Source organism: Quercus robur, chromosome 2, assembly GCF_932294415.1.
Source record: "Quercus robur chromosome 2, dhQueRobu3.1, whole genome shotgun sequence".
Lineage (NCBI taxonomy): Eukaryota > Viridiplantae > Streptophyta > Magnoliopsida > Fagales > Fagaceae > Quercus > Quercus robur.
Window position 1 is genome coordinate 50,289,685 of NC_065535.1, and position 22,016 is coordinate 50,311,700.

At 34.3% G+C, this 22,016-nt stretch overlaps 2 protein-coding genes across 4 annotated transcripts; one reads left to right on the forward strand and one right to left on the reverse strand.

Annotated features, from left to right (window-relative positions):
• The first annotated feature begins 9,414 nt into the window (after window positions 1-9,414).
• On the forward strand, window positions 9,415-12,190 carry LOC126713890 (uncharacterized). 2 transcript variants are annotated; one of them, XM_050413831.1, is made up of 4 exons: window positions 9,415-9,859; window positions 11,089-11,362; window positions 11,458-11,657; window positions 11,739-12,190. In XM_050413831.1, exons 1-4 carry the CDS (start codon window positions 9,561-9,563, stop codon window positions 12,049-12,051), a joined length of 1,086 nt encoding a protein of 361 aa, XP_050269788.1. In that variant the 5' UTR covers window positions 9,415-9,560; the 3' UTR covers window positions 12,052-12,190. The 2 variants fall into 2 exon arrangements, with proteins under 2 accessions (XP_050269788.1, XP_050269789.1); XM_050413832.1 differs by having other exon boundaries at window positions 11,461-11,657.
• On the reverse strand, window positions 12,083-18,688 carry LOC126713891 (protein ABA DEFICIENT 4, chloroplastic). Of its 2 annotated transcripts, none has more exons than XM_050413834.1 (6): window positions 18,349-18,688; window positions 16,596-16,812; window positions 14,178-14,278; window positions 12,714-12,842; window positions 12,515-12,603; window positions 12,083-12,434 (listed from the first exon to the last, which is right to left on the reverse strand). In XM_050413834.1, exons 1-6 carry the CDS (start codon window positions 18,391-18,393, stop codon window positions 12,326-12,328), a joined length of 690 nt encoding a protein of 229 aa, XP_050269791.1. In that variant the 5' UTR covers window positions 18,394-18,688; the 3' UTR covers window positions 12,083-12,325. The 2 variants fall into 2 exon arrangements, with proteins under 2 accessions (XP_050269791.1, XP_050269790.1); XM_050413833.1 differs by having other exon boundaries at window positions 12,083-12,438; window positions 18,349-18,684.
• Between the last annotated feature and the right edge of the window lie 3,328 nt (window positions 18,689-22,016).

Below are 22,016 nucleotides of genomic sequence, written 5' to 3' on the forward strand. Positions count from 1 at the left end.
TCCAATTCAATTAAACCCAATACATACATACACATGAACATAAAGAATTCCAAAAATAAATACAACAATCTCCAAAAGCCTCTGCCTAATACAATCACTAAATTTTTTTTTTTTTTTTTAAATTGTGCGTTCTTTAGTTATTTTTCCTTTTATGTTTCATCAAATTTTTTCTAATTGACCAAAATATCTCTCATATATGTTAACATTAAACTTGATAAGAAAATTTTACATACCTTTTTGTTTTGGAAGCACTCCAAAAACCAAAATCAATGCAAGAGACTGTAGATAAAAGACAATAATTCAATGCATTTGGTTGACTATTATCATTAGATACAGAAACTTTCAAACCATCAACCAATGCTTTATTGCTGTCAAAACGATTCTCATGGCTGAATTATACTGTAAAATTTGTTTAAGTGCATAGATATTAATTGGGTATATCAATATGACAACAATGTTTTTCTACAGTTATTGTGAAACACTTGGTAAATTTAAAACGTGAAATTAAATATATGTAAGTGGTTAGGTGATGAATATATAAATACACATATATATATATATATATATATAAAAGTGGTTATGTATTTTTTTTTTCTTTCTTTTTGTCAATATTATTAAAGTCTAGATGTAGTTTTCTTAAATAGGAGAGAGTATGGATCGTGGGAGAGCGTTATTGTATTTGGCTAGAAGTCTAACTTGCGTTAGATTTTTTTTTTTTTTTTTAAAGAAAAAGAAAAAAAAATAGAGAGAGTATAAGGAGTCTAGGGACGGTGGGAGAGTATTGTAGAAAGAAGTGTTTGTGTTATATTTTATAATTTATAGATATAAATATAGTTTTGTTTAATAATAATAATAATGATGTGGCAAGCTCTGGAGAGGTCAACAAAAAGCCAAAGACTTCAATTATATATATATATATATATATATATATGAGAAACTGCCACATCACTCACTAACTAAATAAAATATGAAGATTAAAATCCACTACCATTTGCTATTGTATATTTAAAACAAAAGGACATGTCTAGTTGAAAAAGTATTGGAGGTAAACCAAACCCATATAGATATAGATTGATTGTTGACGCACCTGGACTCTAATATGTTCAAAATAAAGCTCTTGATCTAACTTCAAAATAAATTCTACAAAATAGGAATATAATTGCTTAAATTCAAGTTAAGAGAATAGAAAAACTATTAAATTCATGAGAACCTTCTAAGATCTTAGAAGAAAGTGAACAAATAACAATACTATTTCCATTTGATGACACATATTAAGAGTATATAGGAACAATAATGAAACAATTCAAATTTGTGAGCCACTGTGAGTAAAACAAAAAAACCATTAAAAAAAAAAGAAAACCACATGAACTCAGATAAAATTCAAAATATTAAAGTCAAACAAATGGAAAAACCTAAAAAAACAAAAACCTTGTGTATCAATTGATGGCTATTACCTACTTAATCTGTAGCTTCTATTTCAGCTAAGTTTCAATTCAAGTGTTTATCCAAAATTTAAAATTTTCATCAATCTTTGGACTTTTTTTTTTTTTTTGCATAATTTGCTAATTGTATAGTCACCCTATTTCCAACCTTAGACACCATTGTAAACACACAACTGTGATTAAGTTGTAGAAGATAGTTAGGCTCTACCAATAGATTACCAATAAATTTCACCTTTGAAAGGTGCCTAACCCATGCGCATGATTCTCACAAGTTCTTGTGACACTCCAAAGCAAAGTCTGAAAACTAACATCTTATGCAAACTTAACTAAATGTATTTGTACCCAATAACAATCATCTTCAAACTACATTCCCCAATCACCTTTCCTTGATAATCAGGGATATTAGCCACCAAACCAGCATAAGAATAATTAGAGAGCACCTAAGGCTATACATGAAATCCGTTCTATAATTTGACATCCAATTCTCTTTTAATAGGATCTAGTAATTCATTGTGTATAAATAATTGATGAAAATATTTAAATAATAATAATTTATATCAATTATAAGAGTTATGAGTTTTGGATTATTGTAAATGATGTGATTAACTATGGGTATTTAAGATGTGTATTTTGTTTGAGAATTAAGGAGAAAGAGAAAGACACATTCTATATCAACTTTTATTCTATAATATTCCTCTAAAGTTTTTTTTTTCTTGTTACTTCAATTGAATAAATGATGTGTGTGCAATTTATGATTATTGCTTTTTATGATGAACCCATCTATATATATATTTATATCTATATTTAAAAGTTGAAGCGTAACATTTATTGTTGCTACACTCCAGTTGAGCCACATCAGCTCCACGTCATTATCGTTTTTCTTTCTAATTTTCCTACAATTGTTTTTAACATTTATTTTTCAAATATTTACACTTCCCCAACATTTCTCCTACCCTTACCTTTTCATCTTCCCACTACTTCTCCAACCTTTCTCCCTCCCTTACATTTTCATCTCCTCACTACCCTCTACATTAATATCATTCTTCCTCTTTTCCTTCATCTTTCTTTATTTTTGTCTTTTCTTATTCACACCCTCTTACTATAAATTTGCCACTAACTTTTCCATTATGTACGTAGTTTTCCCTCACAAAAAAAGGCTCTCTCTCTCTCTCTCTCTCTTTTTTGGTGGATTTATTTTTTATTTTTTTTTATTTTTCTTACATCTCTGCTTTAGGTTGATAATTTTTTATATTCTTAAAAACTCTACTTTGGGTTAATGTGATTTAGTTTTTTTATTATAAATTATTGTTTTTTTTTTTTTTTTGGTCTCTTTGATTGTTAAATGTTATCCTATTACGTTATAAAGAATTAAATATAGCATATAAAAATACAATATTATTCTATTACATAGTATGATTTGGATAATTTGGTATTTATTCTATTAAATAGCATGATTTTTTTATAGTGCTTAATTTAGATGTTAAACTATGAGACTTTACTAATTTTTATTTATTTTTTAATCCTTTGTGGTGGACAAAGTATTCTTAATAGTTGTATTAGAAGTACTCCATAATGCCATTTACTTAGAGAAAAGCAAAGGTTAGTGAAACGAAAATAATCGGATGGGTGACAAATTTTAGCTTTTGCAATTTTATTTTAATTATTATTATTATTATTTTATAACGATGCATATATAGAAATTTAATTATTAGATTTTTCTAATAATTGTTTATTGAATAATATGTTTTTGGTGGACGAAATTACATATTTTGCAAAGAAAATTATCAACAACAATTAATTTTTTAGATTTCCTAATTGGTCCAATTAATCATTGTTAAGTTTTATTAATTTTTTTAGTTACATTTTTCAGTATTATGGATTATAGGCAAAAAAAAAATAAGGTTTGAGAAAGTTTGTTTAAAACTAAAAAAATAATTTTCAAATTTTATATTCTTTTTAATGATTCACAAAATGTTAGAAATAACTTTTATTAAACATGAATATTTTCATTGACTTGCCTTTTGAATTTCTGAGAAAAATTGTATTATTTTCATTTTAGTACGACAAAATTTATATTTATAATTTATGATTGTTCCTATATTACATTTATGATTGTTCTTATAGATTACGAAATACATTACTCATTATTAAATTAGTTTAAATTATAAAAAAAATTAATAAAACTACCATAAAAATAATTATCAAGCGCAACGTGCAGGTTCATGGCTAGTTACTAATAAAGTTTTATAAGGATTATGCTATAATACTTATACAACATTTTCCAAAATCATCTTACACAAAACATTACAATATTATTACTAGTTTATATCAATTATAAGAGTTATGAGTTTTGGATTATTCAGTATAGAGCCAAGAATAGAAAAGCTAAAGGGAAAACAAACCTCAATTATAATGCGCAACATAAATTAAAAAATAATAATAATAATTTACCTCAAAATTGAAAGATTGAGTGATTTTGTAAGGAGTGTCAGATGGTAGAGGGAGTGTGTTTACTGGGTTTCTATTTGAGTTTGCCATGAGAATTGTGTGTAGGGAATTTAATCAAAATCCCAACCTATGAGAAACAAAAAATAGAGAAAAACACAAGCCAAAGAAAGACAATCACACGCACTACTATTCGGGTCGGATCGGGTCGTCGAACCGGATCAAACAAAACTAGGCTCCACAAAGCCCAACAAATCTCCCACTTGGAGACTAGTTCAATCATCAACATCAACCGCAATCCTCCAAACACACAATCCCCTCATCCCTGCAACTCATCCTCCTGTCCTCAAGCTAGAAGGCCAACTAAAGCTGCACACAGTTTCAGCTTCTCAATAGTGACACCCTTAGTCAACATGTTTGTCGGGTTCTTAGATCCACAAATCTTCTCAAGTATTACCAACTTATCTTTAACAAGGTAACGGATAAAGTGGTATTTTGTCTGTATATGCTTCGACTTTGAATGAAAAGCCGAATTTTTGGCAAGAAAAATTGCATTCTAACTGTCACTGTGTAGAATGCCCATCTCCTGCTTCTTACCCAATTCATCTAAGAAACCATGTAGCCAAATCATCTCCTTTCTAGCTTTAGTTGTTGCAACATACTCAGCTTCTGTAGTAGACAAAATAACAATCTTCTGTAGATTTAAAGCCCATAATATAGCTGTACCACCCAGAGTAAAAACAAACCCAGTAGTACTCTTTCTACTATCAATATCACTAGCAAAATCAACATCTACATAACCCTACAGTTTCAAACTTGCACCTGTGAAGTAAAGACATGCATCTAATGAACCCTTCAGATATCTCAGAATCCACTTGACTACCTCCCAATGCTGCTTTCCAGGCCTACTCATGAATCTGCTTACAACTCCCACTGCATGTGCAATATCTGGCCTTGTACACACCATAGCATACATTAAGCTGCCAATAGCTGAGGCATGGGGCACCTTGCTCATATAGTCTCTTTCTTCTTCTGTCTTCGGTAACTGCTCTTTGCTTAGTTTGAAATGACTACCCAAGGGTGTGCTCACTGGTTTAGCTTCATTCATGTTGAACCTGCTGAGAACTTTCTTCACATACTCTGACTGTGAAAGCTTCAATGTACCATTAGCCTTGTCTTTAATGATTTTCATACCAAGGATTTGCTTTGCAACTCCCAAATCCTTCATTGCAAATTGTTTGGACAACTGCTTCTTCAAATTATTAATCTCTTCAATGCTAGACCCTGCAATAAGCATATCATCCACATACAACAGTAATATGATGTAAGAATTGTCAAAAGACTTAACATAGTAACAGTGATCAGCTTCACATCTCTTAAGCCCAATTCTATGCATAAAACTGTCAAATTTCTTGTACCACTATCTAAGAGCTTGTTTTAGGCCATACAAGCTCTTTCTCAGTTTGTAGACTAGATTCTCTTGTCCCTGAACAATGAACCTTTCTGGCTAAATCATGTAAAGGTCTTCCTCCAAGTCACCATGAAGGAATACTGTGTCTTCACATCTAACTGCTCAAGATGTAAGTTTTCTGCAGCCACCATTCCCAGTTTCAATTTGATTGTTGACATCTTCACAACTAGAGAAAATATCTTTGTGTAGTCAATGCCCTCTTTCTGCTGGAACCCTTTAACAACTAATATGGCCTTATAACGTTTGCTACCATCATGCTCATTCTTTATTCTGTATACCCACTTGTTGTGCAAAGCCTTCTTTCCTACAGGCAATTTAGTCAGTTCCCATATTTGATTCCCTAACATGGAATCCATCTCATCCTTCATAGCTAACTCCCACTTGATTGAATTCTCATCTTGCAAGGCTTCATCATAACACTCTGGCTCACCACTATTAGTCAACAGGAGATAATTTAAAACAAGTGAATAACGTTGTGGAGGTCTAATGTTCCTGGAAGATCTACGAACTTCAGCTACAGGTGTACTCAGATCTACCTGTGAATTTACATTCTCCTTATCTTTTTCACCCCTTTTCTGGACAGTACTTTCAGTCAATTCATCTATGTTGACAAACTCAGATTTCTTTTGATCTATCTCTATAACATCTGACACTACAGTTGACCTGTCCTTGTATATAACCTATTCATTAAATATCACATTTCTACTTCTGATGATTTTTCTATTTTGTTCATCCCAAAACCTATAGCCAAATTTCTCATCACCATAGTCAATGAAAAAACATATTTTAGACGTTGCATCAAGTTTACTATGAGCATCAGAATCAATATGAACATAAGAAACACAACCAAAAACTTTTAAATGTGAAAAATTTACCTTTTTACCGCTCCAAACCTCCTCAGGAAGTCTGAACTCCATGGGAACTGATGGTCCTCGGTTTATCAGGTAAGCTGCAATGCTAACAGAATCAGCCCAAAAAGTTTTTGGTAGTCCAGCATGCAATCTCATACTCCTAGCACGCTCATTGAAAGTTCTGTTCATGCGCTCAGCCACACCACTCTGCTGTGGTGTCCCAGGAATGGTCTTCTCCATCCTAATTCCCTATGTAGCACAATACTCACTGAACCCTCCATCTATGTACTCTCCTCCACCTCAAACATTTTACTTTCAAACCTGTTTCTGTCTCAACCATGGCCTTCCACTTCTTAAAATTTTCAAATACATCAGATTTATTTTTCAGAAAATAAACCTATAACTTTCTGCTTGAGTCATCAATAAAAGTGATGTAGTACTTTGAACCTCCAAGGGATGCAACCGGAGAAGGCCCCCACAAATCAGTGTGTACTAATTCTAATTTTTCAGCCTTCGGTGTCCTGCCAGTTTCAAGAAGCTCACATTTTTCTACTTTCCTAAGATGCAACTTTCACACATGTCAAAATCAATGGACTTCAATTCTGGTAGTTTTCCTTTTAACATCAACATCTTCATCCCTTTCTCACTCATGTGACCAAGTCTACGGTGCCATAGGCTTGTATCAGTACTTACATCAGCAACTGCAGTTGTGTCTCTTGGACATGAGGTCATATACAGAGTACCGGTCTTCTTTCCACGAGCCAATACCCTAACTCCCTTTGTAACATTCCAAGTACCACCAACAAATAGTATTGCATGTCCTTCATCATCAAGTTGTCCAACAGAACTTAGATTCCTCCTCAGGTCGGGAATATGACGAACCTTCTCCAGTAACCAAACAGATCCATTTGGGCAACAATATCCGAACATCTCCCATACCCACAACATCCAAGGCTGAACCATCAACCAAATACACCTTACCAAAATCACCTGCAACATAATTCTGTATGATTTCTCGGTGTAGAGTGGTATGAAACGAAGCTCCTGAGTCCAAAACCCAATCATCAAGTGGATTGTCTACTGCAAGAAGTAATGCATCCTATACCTCTTCTGTTACAGCATTAGCGGAGTCATCTTCATTCTTCTTCTTAGGACTTTTGCATTGCCTCCTAAAGTGACCTATTTTCCCACAGTTCCAGCATTGTACTTGTTGGCCTGATCTAGATTTACTTCTGTTTCGATTAGAATTTTTGGATTTTGATCTGCCCTGATTTGAATTTCTGTCATTACCTCTGCCTCTTGTCTCAAGGTTTAGGGTAGAACCAGATCCTGAGGTTTCGCCTGCATCTCTTCTGCGAATCTCCTCAGCCAGAATTAAATCTTGTATATCATTGTACTTGAGCTTTTCCTTTCCTGTAGAATTACTTACTGCCATCCTCATTGCGTCCCAACTATTTGGCAAAGAAATCAAGACTATCAGAGCACGAATCTCATCATCAAAATCAATTTTTACAGACGACAATTGATTTGTGATAGTATTAAATTCGTTCAGATGTTGTGCTATTGATGCACTCTCTGCCATCTTCAAATTGAATAATTTCTTCATCAGATGCACCTTGTTGTTTGCGGACGGCTTTTCATACATACCGGACAAAACCTTCATCATATCTGCTGTGGTCTTCTCCTTTACAACATTATGTGCAACAGACCTAGACAGAGTTAACCTAATAACTCCCAGAACCTGTTTGTCAAGAAGCGCCCATTCCTCAACCTTCATAGTCTCAGGTTTTGTCCCCAAAATAGGCAGATGCAATTTCCTCCCATAGAGATAATCTTCAATCTGCATCCTCCAATACGCGAAGTCTGTGCCATCAAACTTTTCTATTCCAGATGCCTTTCCTGCTTCCTCTGCCACTGCTCCCACTTAAACCTAACCCTAGGCTCTGATACCAGTTGTAGGGAATTTAACCAAAATCCTAACCTGTGAGAAACAAAAAATAGAGAAATCACACCAAAGAAAGACAATCACACGCACTATTATTCGGGTCGGGTCAGATCGTCAAACCGGATCAAACAAAACTAAGCTCCATAAAGCCCAACACTGTGTTTGGGTTTGCAAAGAAAAAGTCAACAAAGAGAGAGATAAAGAATGAAAACAACAAAAGAGAAAAGGGTTCAAGGGGGATCACATGAAGATAGAGGTGAGAAGTGAAGGTTCTACGTGAGGGAGACAATGGTGGGAGGTGAAGGTTGTGAAAGAAGGACGTGAAAGGGGAAGAGTCGAGACTCATGAGAGATACCATAAAAGAGTCGGGCTTTTCTTTTCTAAAAAATTAAACTTAATTAGATAAATAATAGTAAAGGCACAATATAAGAAACTCAACAAATAATCAAAGGTTTCAGTTATATAGTATTTATAGATTATTGTTATATTTTTCTTATATTGACTTCTATATATAAATTTAGGCATATATAATGTAACATTTATTATTTAATTATTTAAATTTGATTAATTTTTACATTTTTCTTGATTTTTAAATCTATTAATATACTCAAACGGTTTAAAATCTAATTTATTTAACAAAAATCTTGATATGGAATGTTTAAAGAATATCAGTTATGATCAGTATGATTTAAAAAATAGTTCATAGTTTACAAACTGACTAGATGAAAAATAGAGTTATTTTGGCTAATATAAAGACTAATTTAATGTACATAATTATTATATAAAAAATAGCATATGTTAAATCATATTGCATTCTACATATTTTATCAATCTTAATTAAGGACATTCAAAAATGGAATAGAAGACTAATAATTGGAGTATCTTTGTTGTTAACTTTAAATATATAATAGTTTTATTTTTACTCATTAATTTAGTATTGAACTTTTTATAAAAATTATCATTCTACATTGTTTTTGTTCATACTTTGTTCTTAGCCCTCCAAAGATGAAATCCTGACTCTGTACCTTGATAGTCTTATTAACCACAACATAATTCATGTAAACGTCCAATCTCTTTGGATTTGGGAATTTCAAAGATTGCTTTTGAGCAATTGCTTGCTTAATTAATATGGCTTAAAAAAATAAAAAGGAAAAGGAAAAAGATATTGAAAGAAATCAAATAATGGAGGAAAATTATTGTTGATGATGTTAACATAAAATGCATCCAAGCACGTGCGCATATAGGTAATGTAGAATTACTTTGATCAGCCAAAGACCCTTTTCACTTCCCAAGTTCCGACACACAAAGCAACAAGACTAGAGTGACAGAAGTGGAAACTCGAAATCCTACTCCCAACAATGAGTTGATGATGTTAGTAAAAACCAAGAAGACAACCCCCCAACGTTATGTCCAATATTCTTCTTCACTCACTTCCCACTGCTAATTACCTCACCAAACCCAAACCACAAAACTCTTCCATTTCATTTCACACTTCATATTCATCACCAACAAACTCATCTGTCTCCTTTCTATGTGAGCACAGCAACAGCAAACAAGAGCAAACCCAGAAGTGCAAGGATGGTTTGAACTTGAACTTCATTCGTGCCAGCAAGCTCTTGAAGGATCTTAGCCCTTGGGGGATTGGTGGACCTTGCAATTATTTTGTCAAAGTTCACAATCAAACCCAGCTTGTTTCTGCTATCAGGTTCACTCTTTCTTTTATTCCAGACCCCAAAAAAGGGAAAGAAAAAAAAAATTTTGTTTCTAACAATTTGCTACTTTTTCTGGTTTGATTGATTGTGGATCTGAATTATTTTATTTGGTCTTAGATAAATGTAAATCTGTCTGTTTCATTGTATTATTATTATTATTATTATTATTATTATTATACTCTCACTGTCTCACAATAAATTAACATTTTTGAGGAAAAAAAAAAAAACATGTATTTAAATCAAACAAAATAATCGTAACAATCAGGCTCTCATCCGTCACCTGATCTTTGGCATTTTACAAAAAAAATTTATGTTTATTTTGCTTCATTAAAATGCTTACCATTTACAAAATTTCATTTAATATAGGCTAAAATTTTCTTTTTCATCCCTAAAAATAGCTTAAGTTTTATTTTTATCCTTCAACTTTATTATGCCTGTAGCAGGATATGGGCATTTGGATTTTGACGATTATAATCCAAATACTTTGTTTTGATAGTTTAAGCCATCAAGGATTTTAAACTTTTAAATCATTGGATTGAAACATCTAATCCCATAATTTAAAATCCTCTTAGGAATAAACTATAAAACACATCTAAATAAGGAATTTTTAAATTTATAAATTTGGAATCAAGGCTATTCAAATCCATTGATTTGAAATCTAAATTCAAGTATCCAAACACAACCTTAAAGTCATATTTCTGTTCATGAAATTTTAAAATATTATACATTTTATTATTTTTCCACTTTTCTTAAGTTCGAGGACAAAAATGAATTTTGAATTACATTTCAAAGACAAAAATTAATTCTGAATGACATTTCAAAGACGAAAATAGAACTTAAATTATGTCACTTTTCTTCATAAAATATAGTCGGGTTCTATTTCTCGTCCCTAAAAAATATGTATTCCGTTAGACATGTTGAAAGGACAAAATGGTTGATATTTTAATTTTTCAATGACAATAAATAAATAACTTTAGGGATGAGAGCAAAACTTGTACACTATCCCGTTTGGTACTGTTGTTTAAACGATAATTTTCAGTATTTAAACATTACAATACATATTTTCACAACACTTAAATAATATTATTAGAAATCTTTTAAAAACTTTTGCCTTTATATGTATGCGTATGACACAAGGTTTAATCTATTTTCTGTTGAGAGAGAGATTCCAAAGGAAATAATATTTACACTTCTAATGGTTTTGTTGGTTAAAATGTTGCAGATACTGTCATGAGCACAGCATACGATTTATTATTATCGGTAAAGGCTCAAATTGTCTTTTTGACGACTTGGGTTTTGATGGTTGTGTTATTCTGAACCGGATTGAGTTCTTGGAGAGCAATGAACCCGGTATTTATAGAGTTGGAAGCGGTTTTCAATTTAATAAATTGGGCATGCAATGCTCAAATGAAGGATTCACAGGCCTTGAATTTGCTGGAGGAATTCCTGGGACTGTAGGAGGAGCAACTTATATGAATGCTGGAGCAAATGGGCAGGTAATTCTGGTTCTAATTTTTGAGTTAAAATGTTTTCTGAGACTGTTTCAGGATTGAAGGACTAATTGGTTTGCCAATGTTCTTATTGATTGAAGGAGACTGCTGATGTTGTTGATAGTGTAGAAATTGTAAAGAATGATGGAAGTTTTCAGACGCTAAACAGAATCGATCTCAAATTTGGCTACCGAACATCACCATTTAAATTTATGAAAGACTTGGGAAGCATTGTTGCAGTCATGTTCAAGCTGCAGCCTTCGGGATCAGCAAAAAGAAGACTACAGGAATATCTAGTAAGGTAGTCATTAAAATATTATTATGCTTCCTTGAAGAATTTTGTTTACTAGGAGATGCTTAAGGGGTGTGGTTTGATTTACAGGAGGAGAGTATCTCAACCGATAGGTGAACGTAGTGCTGGTTCAGTGTTCCGAAATCCACCTAATTTGGGAATTGCAGCAGCTGAGTTGATTGAGAGAGCTGGATTGAAAGGTTTTAGAGTGGGAGGAGCCATGGTATCCAACATCCATGCAAATTTCTTTATAAATTCTGGTGGATCAACTTCTCAAGACATGCTTGACCTCATTGCTTTTGTCAAGGAAAGAGTTGATCAGAAATTTGGGGTACAACTCAAGGAAGAAGTGCTATATGTTCATCCATATTGTGATGATTTGAATCCAAATAGAGACAAATGACCAGTCATGTAAATTTAATATTTCATGAAAGGAAACAAGAAAGCTCAGCCTTTAATAATTTCTGATGATCTTTGAAACAATATCTGTTCCAATTAGAGTTTTGATGAAAGGAAACAAGAAAACTCAGCCTTTATTAATATCTGATGATCTTTGAAACAACATTTGTTCCAATCAGAGTTTTGAAAAATTTTCAAATTCTAATGAATTCATTGTTTGATTGTTTCTGCAAAGTAAATCATCATCATGCTGTGTCAGGCATTTCTGGACCTTCTGGTCAGTGCTTTGGTGATGACATGAGTAAGGATTCCAATGGGACAAAAAAGCAGGCAAAAAGAAACTGAATGCCGAGTCTCAATTTGGTTTTCCAGTCCATCATGAAAAACCTGCCTGAATTCAGTGAAGTGTTAGAGCTTAGAACTACAACCAACAACACAGAAAGACAGAGAGAGACAGAGAGAGAGACCTTGCAGCAAAGAGATCTACAACCAACAAGTGAATCCATGCAGAAGCTAAAGTCATCTCGCTTGAGAACATCTTTGCGATGCCAGGCAGCTGCACATAGCACACAAGAAAAAAAGATATAACATAAGAATTTTTAAATTTATTAATAAAAAATAAAAAATAAAAACTGTTGAATCCAAATTTGGTAGTTAAATACACACCTCAGGCAGCAAGTATTTACTTGCAAAAATCATCCGGAGTGTTTCAGGCGTCCAAGAGAGGTATAGTAGATATGCATATAGAAGTCCAAGCACTACGTATGGTATACTACTTTCCACAGATTTTTTAGTCTGAATTATGCATGATTAAATCAATTAGGAGCACCAACTGACAAAAAATGGATTTACAAGCTAGTGGAACATATGGATTTAGAAAGAAAGAGAAGAATGTAAACACATGAATCAGTAAACTTAATATTGTGAAGTAAGGTTTAAATGAAGTGATAAGCACTCGATATAATAGGAATTTTGTGATCTACATTATACAAAATAAATTATTGTGAAATTCAACCACCACAGCTACAATGAAGTTGATGCAGTTTTTTTTTTTTTTTTCTTTTTTTTTTTTTTTCTTTTTTTTTTGATGATGTGGAACCTCACTAAGGTAGGGCCCTTTGGACCCACCCCTGAGGAGTAAACCATGGATACACAACCCCACCGTCAGAACTATGTATCAGGTAATCCAAAGGAACTCCTATGGGGATCAAATCCAGGATGTTTAGGTCTACAGCTCACCCAAGCCTCCAACCGCTAGGTTGCACCCTGACGGGTAAAGAAATAAACCAAAGAAGACAGGTGCTGTGGAAAATTCTCTCTCTCAAACATGGTGAAGCTTGGGTTAGTCATTGGAAAAACTTTGAGGAAGCAGTGGTGAGATACTTTTTCACGTTATATAAAATTCTCTATGGGGATGGTACACAAATTCAATTCTGGTATGATCTGTAGTGTGGGGAGCTTTGTCTGAAAGATGTTTTTCCCAGATTGTAACTAATAAGATCAAATCCTCAATTTACCAATTGGAGTCTGTGGATAAGAGTAGTGGGGGAATCAATGGAACATATTCTACTTTAATGCTTGGTAGTGAGGAGGATTATTTGGTTTTTCTGTGTGGAAACTATTTGAAGTTTCATGGATTTTGCCAAGGATGGTGACTCAAATGTCAAGCTCTTGGAGTAGGACTTTTCAAAAGCATAGAAATGTTAACGCTTAGAACGCAGCTTGTTTGTGCTTCTTGTGGACAATTTGGCGTGAGCAAAATAGTAGAACTTTTGATGAAGTGGAACAGCCAACCCATAAGATCAAACAGTCTATATGAAGGGATTTATAATGATTAGATGATAGTGTTATGAAATTTTCCTTCTTGCCCTCTTTAGAATTCATAGATAGTCTTATTCTAAAATTGTAATTCTTGTAATTTTTTCCTTTACTAATTGTTTTTTTCTTATTAATTAAAGTATTTTATTTAAAAAATAAATATAAATAAAGCATACATCTATATGTCTGGAACTATACATCAACTGAGGAATTATATGAAAAATTCAAGAACAAATTGTATGATCCACATGATAAACAGAAACTGAAGAACTGACAATGAGTGCCAATCTCAAATTAATACAATAAACATACCAGTTCAGCATTAGGAGCCAGAACCATGAGGGTGTAAAATGGGAGAACAGCTACTGTTCCCAATGAAAAAACACTGCTAGCCAGTTGAGAACCTGACAACACTGCAAAGTAAATAAATAAATAGATATGTAGACAACGAAACATAGGGACAAGAAAGTCATCACTGACACAACCAAAGAAGTGAAGGAAATTTCTGCTCAAGCTTATAATAACAGCATGCAAAATGCCTCATTATAGTCAATATTTGTTACAATTTTTGTGATTTTCAGAACCTTCATTCTCAAGCATATCAGAAAGCTCCAAATGATATATCTGAACAGTTGGTTGCCCAAGCACAAGGCATTGTTGTTCACCCTAAATTTGGGTAAGTATAACAAAAAGGGGGATCTTCAGAATTACAAAGATTGAACTAATAGGCAGGAAAAAAATCTCTGCCACAATAAAGGTGCCCCTAAGGATTGAAAATGCAAGATGAGTTTCAACTTGATGCCTTTTGGAATCCAGTAAAAAAGCAAGAGGATACAAGGCTGTAGCAGTTATAGTAAGGAAAAATTTGTGGGAAGGGGGAACACTAAAGCAGAAAGTTCATATGTTTCTTCAAGCATGCATTAGAAATGCCAACATACTTCCAGACCACCATCAACCATCTTCTCTCCAAGTTCATTACAAAGCTCCCCTAGATTGCATATTATTCAAATAACCTCTATCAAGAATATGTATCTCCTACAACAATAACAACAAAGTCTTAATCCCAAATATTTTGGGGTCAGCTAACCATACCTACTACCTACAAAATATAAATATGGATAGAGCAACACAAAAATTCTTGGAGAAGTAGGACACCATATGGTGAGGACACATTAAGTAATAAGTATTCTATTCTCTGTGTATTCTAATCATTGTGTATTCTTTAGTTCTGAGGTTAAAAATTTCACAATTCAAGCATCCCAAGTTTTTAAATATGCCAAAAAATTTGTTGTAAGCCTTTTTTATCTTTTGTGTGTGTGTGTGTTCTAATCATTGTGTATTCTATGGTCTGAGGTTACAATATTTCACAATTCAAGCATCCCAAGTTTTTAACTATACCAAAAAATTTATGTCATAAGCCTTTTTTTATCTTTTGCTTACAATTATTTTCAATGTGCTAAAAAATCTCACATCCTCATACTGAAGGTGTATCAATACTTAACCAGAAGTATCCCACATCATGGGAAACCTTTCCAATTAGAAAACATTACTTCAAATTCTATTTATCAAGTATTGTAAATATAGGGATGTATTCAAATTGGGGTCGGCTAAGAATACCTACTTCAGAGATGTCCCTTGTAGAAGTATCATCAACACAACCTGTTGCTCTGGTGCCAACAGTTAACCATGAAAAAATGGAGTTGAGCTGAAAGCTATATAAATTCAATGAAGTAATGACTTGCATTGATATAATTTCATTGTGAGCTCAGGTATCACATTGTGATATAATGACAGAAGACAGGTGAAGTAATTTCAGCTAAAAATACATTCAACAAATGTTGAAAAGCTTAAGAGGCTTACTTCTTCATGTTTAGCATAAATCCAATTCAAGCAAAACACCTTGGACTTTTAACTGTGAAAGCTTGGATACTGTAGACCGATACAATTCCCACAAAGCCTGGTGCTAGAGGCCATCATGTCATAGAATAGCTAATGGTAAATCATCTTTCTTGATCTGATACTTATTGACGCCTATTTAGGGATCCTATAGCATCTATTTTTTAGTAAAGATTACATTGCTAGAAGTTAAGGGAACAAAATTTACTAAGCTTATAAAGTTGCTTTAAAATGTCATTGCAACTGTCTTTCGATTTGAAATCTGCAATGGAGAGGCTATAAAATGATCATAATTTATACAAATCTTATACATTACTAAGATTTACAGCTTTCTCTAGTCTTGCTCTATGTTTCACTAGTATTATGTAAACTGGTTCTTATGTATGTCTGTACATACACATTTTTACTTCCAGCACACGTTCTGAACTTTTGTTTCACAAGTATATAGATGATACAAAATGTATATTGGATTATGAGGCTTTCTATTCAAACATATCATCCTAACTTCTCATGTCATGTATGTCTCTTAAGTCTCTGTGTTTCACTAGTATTATGTAAATTGGTTCTTATGTATGTCTGTACATACATGTTTTTACTTCTGGCACATGTTCTGAATTTCTTTTTCACATGTATATAGATGATACAAAAAGTATATTGCATTATAAGGCCTTTTCAAACATATCATCCTAAGTTCTCATCTCATGTACCTCTCTTGAGACTTCCCTAAAACAAATAAAACTGGAAGAAAATGAATTACAATCAGTTATGCAACTTTGCAAGTAGTACCTACATTAAGCAAATGTTAAAGTAGTAAAGGTGCAAAAAATGAATTACATGAAGCATACACTCCAGAGCCTTTTTGATAGAGAGCACATCTTGCAAATTTTGGTGTAGAAATAACTTTTGATCCTCCTAGAAAACTCCAGTCCCTGTCCATGTTGACTCCCACTCTTGCAACCAGTTGGCCACAAAATTCAGAGCCATTACTTCTAAGAGAAAAACCCGTTCTTACATCATGCCGTGGTGTTATAGACTGCCCTGAGTGAACAATCTATGATAAAAATGGAAACTTGATTGTAAGGAACACCGGCAAGGTTGGAAAATATGCACGAAGTTACTGGGGGGAGATAAAAAAAAAAAAAAAAAAAAAAAAAACCCTATGTTTAGTCACATGTTTTATCATACTTTAAAGTTTAAACTCCTTTGAACAATAACAGGACCTAATTGCTAGTGATTCAACAGATGATCTATACAGCTGGGAAAGGGGATAGAGAAACAGCAATATTCAAATTTGCATCAGAATGTTCATGGAATTCTACTTTCATACCTCCTTGGAACAAAAAAATAAAGAAATTAAATGTGTGTATCTCACTGATTTATTCAAATTTTACAGACGTGAGTCCCATCTGTCAAGAGTCTTGTAGCTCAACTAACACTTCCTAATGCTTCTAACGGGAACGTTCAGGGTTCAAATCCCCCCTCTCCCAACTATCGAATTATCAACAAAAAAGTCCCATCCAGCATTTAGTCAAAGGGTAATATGATGATGATGATGATGATGATGATGATTTTACTTTAACATGCCCTAAGAGAAATAGAGATTCATCACATATTTGACACCAAAAGAATATTGTTTTCAAACATGGTGGGAACAACGTTCCACACAAAGTAATGATTCAAACATATACATGACCAGTAGTCAACAGCATAATCCAATGCAACATCCTGCACTACATTATATAAATTAAAGGTACACTTCTATACAGCATGTTACAAATTACCCAAAATAATGCAAACATAAAACCAGGGGACTGTAAAGATGATCCATCGTAGTACACCCAAATATTCATTGTGTGTACCGACGGCTAAGGCCCAGTTTTGGTTGAAATGGAATGCCTAGATTTGTAATTTTTCCAGCATATATGACACAAATTTATCACCTTAACTGGGGCCATTGCAAAAACTTGGAGCCCTCACTATCACTGATGGGATAGGATAAATTTTAAGATTGGAGAAAATTCCCTGGTTTCAAATTTTATATGATGATGGCTGCCGCTTTTAACTTGTCCCATCCTTGATGATGAATTTGCAGGCATTATTCATGATTGTATGCACTATGCAGAACTCAATTAACCAAACTCAATCTTCAAGAAACGTCACCCTAGGTAGTTGAAATATATAGCAAGCAAAGAAAATGAAAAATCAAATATACATCCCATTGTGCAATGGCTGGCTTTTATGATCAGAACCCATTTGGCATTACAAAGAAAAACAAAACTATTTATAAGTGCAATCTCAAATCTAGCAGAGAATTATCTTTTGGAACAAAATATAACTAATTCCATACTATGACCAATACCCATTTGCAATCAATCAGAAATTCATCCAAAACGACTATTGTAACACCATTAAAATAAATAAAAATATAGAACACATAATTGTTGATACCCAGATAGATAAATTGAAATACAAGTCCAAAGAAACCCAAGCAAGCATGAGTGATTTTATTACTAGCCACTAAACTATAACTGGCAAAGACAGACAGTAAAGAGAATTAAATAATTCTTGAAAAGCATAAAAAGCAAACCTTGAATGAGATTGGAAAGTGGCAAAGGAAAGAAGAGAAGGCCATGTTTTCAAAACCCAGATAGTCAACACCAACAGCTTCTTCATGAGCTAGTACTATATATTACTATTTTTAAAAAAAAAAAATACAAATACAAATGTAGAGTTCCAAACAGTGAAGGTCAGCTTTCCACTTAAGAGAAACGCAGTACAGAAAAGCAGCTTAGCTAGAGAGAGAGAGACAGAAGGCAAAGAGTAATGGCGCACTAAAACTAGCTTTAGAGCAATGAAACTGGACAATGCGTATGTCCCCACTTTAATACTGAATTTGTTTGGTTCTTAAGGTTTGTGGGTGCGCTTCTCTTTTTCTGTTGATATATGGTATGTTCCATCTTATTGGAGGAGATAAGGTTAAATTAGGCTTGGGTCATGTCAGAATCTTTTTATGCATTTTAGAGCATCCACGTGGAGGCATAAATTTAACTATTAGCCAAAAAAAAAACTCCCTTATTTATTTTATCTATTTATTTTACAAAATATCTAACATAAGTTCAATACTATAAAATAATATATTCACTATAATAAAATAATATATTTACTACAAACGAGTATAAATACATAAATAAAATAATATATTTAATATAAAACAGTGTGAACATGTAATTTAATAATACTTTTTTATCGCGCACAGTAGCCACTTTTGGCGGTACACTGTAACTGTGGAGCTAAATTATTTAGTTTTGGCTCCACTAATGTAGTCATAAATTTGTATTTTATGGTGTTAAAAATAGCAATATAATTTTTTAGCATTACCAATACTAACGCTCCTTGGTGAGATAAATACATTTCCAATATTCATCCCCCAAAAAAAAAAATTCATTTCCAATACATGTTCCATATCCCAATCCATCAAAATAAAAAGTACTACTGCTTTTCTATGCAAAAGGATAGCTTTAGGTTTGGGCTTGAAAATTGACCAATTTGGTCTCGTGAGAGAGATGCAAACAAAGATCAACAATTTATGGATCAAATTAATTAGTTTTTAAATATCTTAGACCTGATTGTTCATTAGCCTAATCTTTAAGGGGGTTAATTGTAGTTTGCCTTCAAAAAAAATAAAAATAAAAAATGCTCTGATTATTGAAATCTAATTTGGGATAGTGATTAGTAAAATACGGTATGTGTGTATAATATAATAGGCATTCGGATGGGAATGACTCGACATCTTTCAAGAAAAGTAATTGCAAAATTTTGGCAATAAATTACAAAAATGGAAAAAGAACGATAAGGATTTATTGCGTGTATAATACATTTATATTTTAAAAGTTTGCAACAAAAATGCGGTAACATTTTTTATGTATTTTTGAAAATGACTACAATAATCCAACTCACTCCCAAAAATGGCTTTACTTTCCAATCATATTTATTTTCCTTGTAATAAATACACAAAAATATAATATAATTAGAATTAAATACATGAGAAAAAATATATAATAATTTTTTCTATTCTTTTAATTATCTTCATTGAACTAGTTACTATGAACATAACTTTTTCACAATAAAATTTTATAATTATTAAAATATTTGAGTCATGAGTGTGAATGATAGATATGATTGAAACTTATGAACTCACTTTTTTTCTCCATTACTTAATGCCGACTACATCAAAATTTATTGTAAAAAAATAAAATATTATAACTATTAGTGTGGGGTCCAATAGTTTATGGGTCCGGCCCACACGTAAATGGGAAGCCCACCGGTCTTAAACTGAAGGAGGCCAGGGCCCAAGCTCGAAACTAGGAAACATAAAAAGTAGCCCGAAGACATAGCCGAGGAAGGTTTCGTCCTCGGCAGGTCCAAAACCTCATGGATAGAAATGGAATATGAGTAAGCTGGAAAGATCAGAAAATATCCTGGGGAAGTTGTCTTTAATACCCTTCCCTGACATGACACTGCCCCTAACAGAGCCGGGATCTCAGGCTTTATGGATCATCTCCAGCAATTTTTGGATTAGACTGATGGGACAGATATCTGTCCAGGAGAGATCGACCCTACACGTGGACGAAGGACAACGAACGTAGGCTAGTATAAAAGAGAATGTTATGTGACCAAAGAGAGGGACTCCCATCTAGCTTCTGGAGAAAGACTTGATGAAAGAGAATGCCTGGATAATATATGCCGGACAACACATAAAAACCCTCCGACGGGTAACCGGGGACAGCACCATCGTTCCTCGGACATGATCCGAGGAGCCAAATCCTCTTAGATACAAGATTGAAGGGCCTGAATATCCAGCCCAAAACTCTTTCTCATATTGGTTCATCTATAGTCCGGCCCGAAATGTCACCCTGTGATCCAACGCTAGCCTTTCAAGCCCACTCTCTACAAATATTATTGTGAGGGACTTTCCGTGTGCGAGCCCAACATCGTTGTTGGGCTGTTAAAGATTTTGTGCCCTTACAATTGGCGCCGTCTGTGGGAAGGCTTGCGCGTTGGCGCAGGAGGTGTTTGAGCCAACTCTCTAGCTAGCTGAGGTTTGTGGGATTCCCGCCATCTCCGGCGACATGCAGTCGTTGCTCCGACCCGAATTTTTGCTAGGGGCTACGCCCTGCAGTGTCAACAGCGCGGGCAGCTCTAGGGGCTTCCGGCTTCAGGCCAAATCCCCCCCACCATGGTCTAGGGGCTGATCTCCAACAAGTTTTGGACAGAACCAAGGCCTTGCATGGTCCTCGGACCCAAGCCTCTGGGGAAACCAACTACTTAAAAGGAAGCATACAAGTTTTGGACAGAACCAAGGCCTTGCATGGTCCCCGGACCCAAGCCTCTGGGGAAACCAACTACTTAAAAGGAAGCATACAAGTTTTGGACAGAACCAAGGCCTTGCATGGTCCTCGGACCCAAGCCTCTGGGGAAACCAACTACTTAAAAGGAAGCATACAAGTTTTGGACAGAACCAAGGCCTTGCATGGTCCTCGGACCCAAGCCTCTGGGGAAACCAACTACTTAAAAGGAATCATACAAGTTTTGGACAGAACCAAGGCCTTGCATGGTCCCCGGACCCAAGCCTCTGGGGAAACCAACTACTTAAAAGGAATCATACAAGTTTTGGACAGAACCAAGGCCTTGCATGGTCCTCGGACCCAAGCCTCTGGGGAAACCAACTACTTAAAAGGAAGCATACAAGTTTTGGACAGAACCAAGGCCTTGCATGGTCCTCGGACCCAAGCCTCTGGGGAAACCAACTACTTAAAAGGAATCATACAAGTTTTGGACAGAACCAAGGCCTTGCATGGTCCCCGGACCCAAGCCTCTGGGGAAACCAACTACTTAAAAGGAATCATACAAGTTTTGGACAGAACCAAGGCCTTGCATGGTCCTCGGACCCAAGCCTCTGGGGAAACCAACTACTTAAAAGGAATCATACAAGTTTTGGACAGAACCAAGGCCTTGCATGGTCCTCGGACCCAAGCCTCTGGGGAAACCAACTACTTAAAAGGAAGCATACAAGTTTTGGACAGAACCAAAGCCTTGCATGGTCCTCGGACCCAAGCCTCTGGGGAAACCAACTACTTAAAAGGAAGCATACAAGTTTTGGACAGAACCAAGGCCTTGCATGGTCCTCGGACCCAAGCCTCTGGGGAAACCAAGTACACAAAAGCGCCATCGGAGTTCCCTAACTCCCAGTCGATT

Excerpts from the sequence above, each read along its gene's own strand:
- LOC126713890 (XM_050413831.1), top strand. The coding sequence starts at position 9,561 with ATGTCCAATATTCTTCTTCACTCACTTCCCACTGCTAATTACCTCACC. Across the intron at positions 9,860-11,088 it reads CAGCTTGTTTCTGCTATCAG|ATACTGTCATGAGCACAGCA; the intron begins GTTCACTCTTTC and ends AAAATGTTGCAG. Across the intron at positions 11,658-11,738 it reads CTACAGGAATATCTAGTAAG|GAGGAGAGTATCTCAACCGA; the intron begins GTAGTCATTAAA and ends TTTGATTTACAG.
- LOC126713891 (XM_050413833.1), bottom strand. The coding sequence starts at position 18,393 with ATGGCCTTCTCTTCTTTCCTTTGCCACTTTCCAATCTCATTCAAG. Across the intron at positions 14,279-16,595 it reads CTCTGGAGTGTATGCTTCAT|TGTTGTCAGGTTCTCAACTG; the intron begins GTAATTCATTTT and ends TTTACTTTGCAG. Across the intron at positions 12,604-12,713 it reads GTAAATACTTGCTGCCTGAG|CTGCCTGGCATCGCAAAGAT; the intron begins GTGTGTATTTAA and ends TGCTATGTGCAG.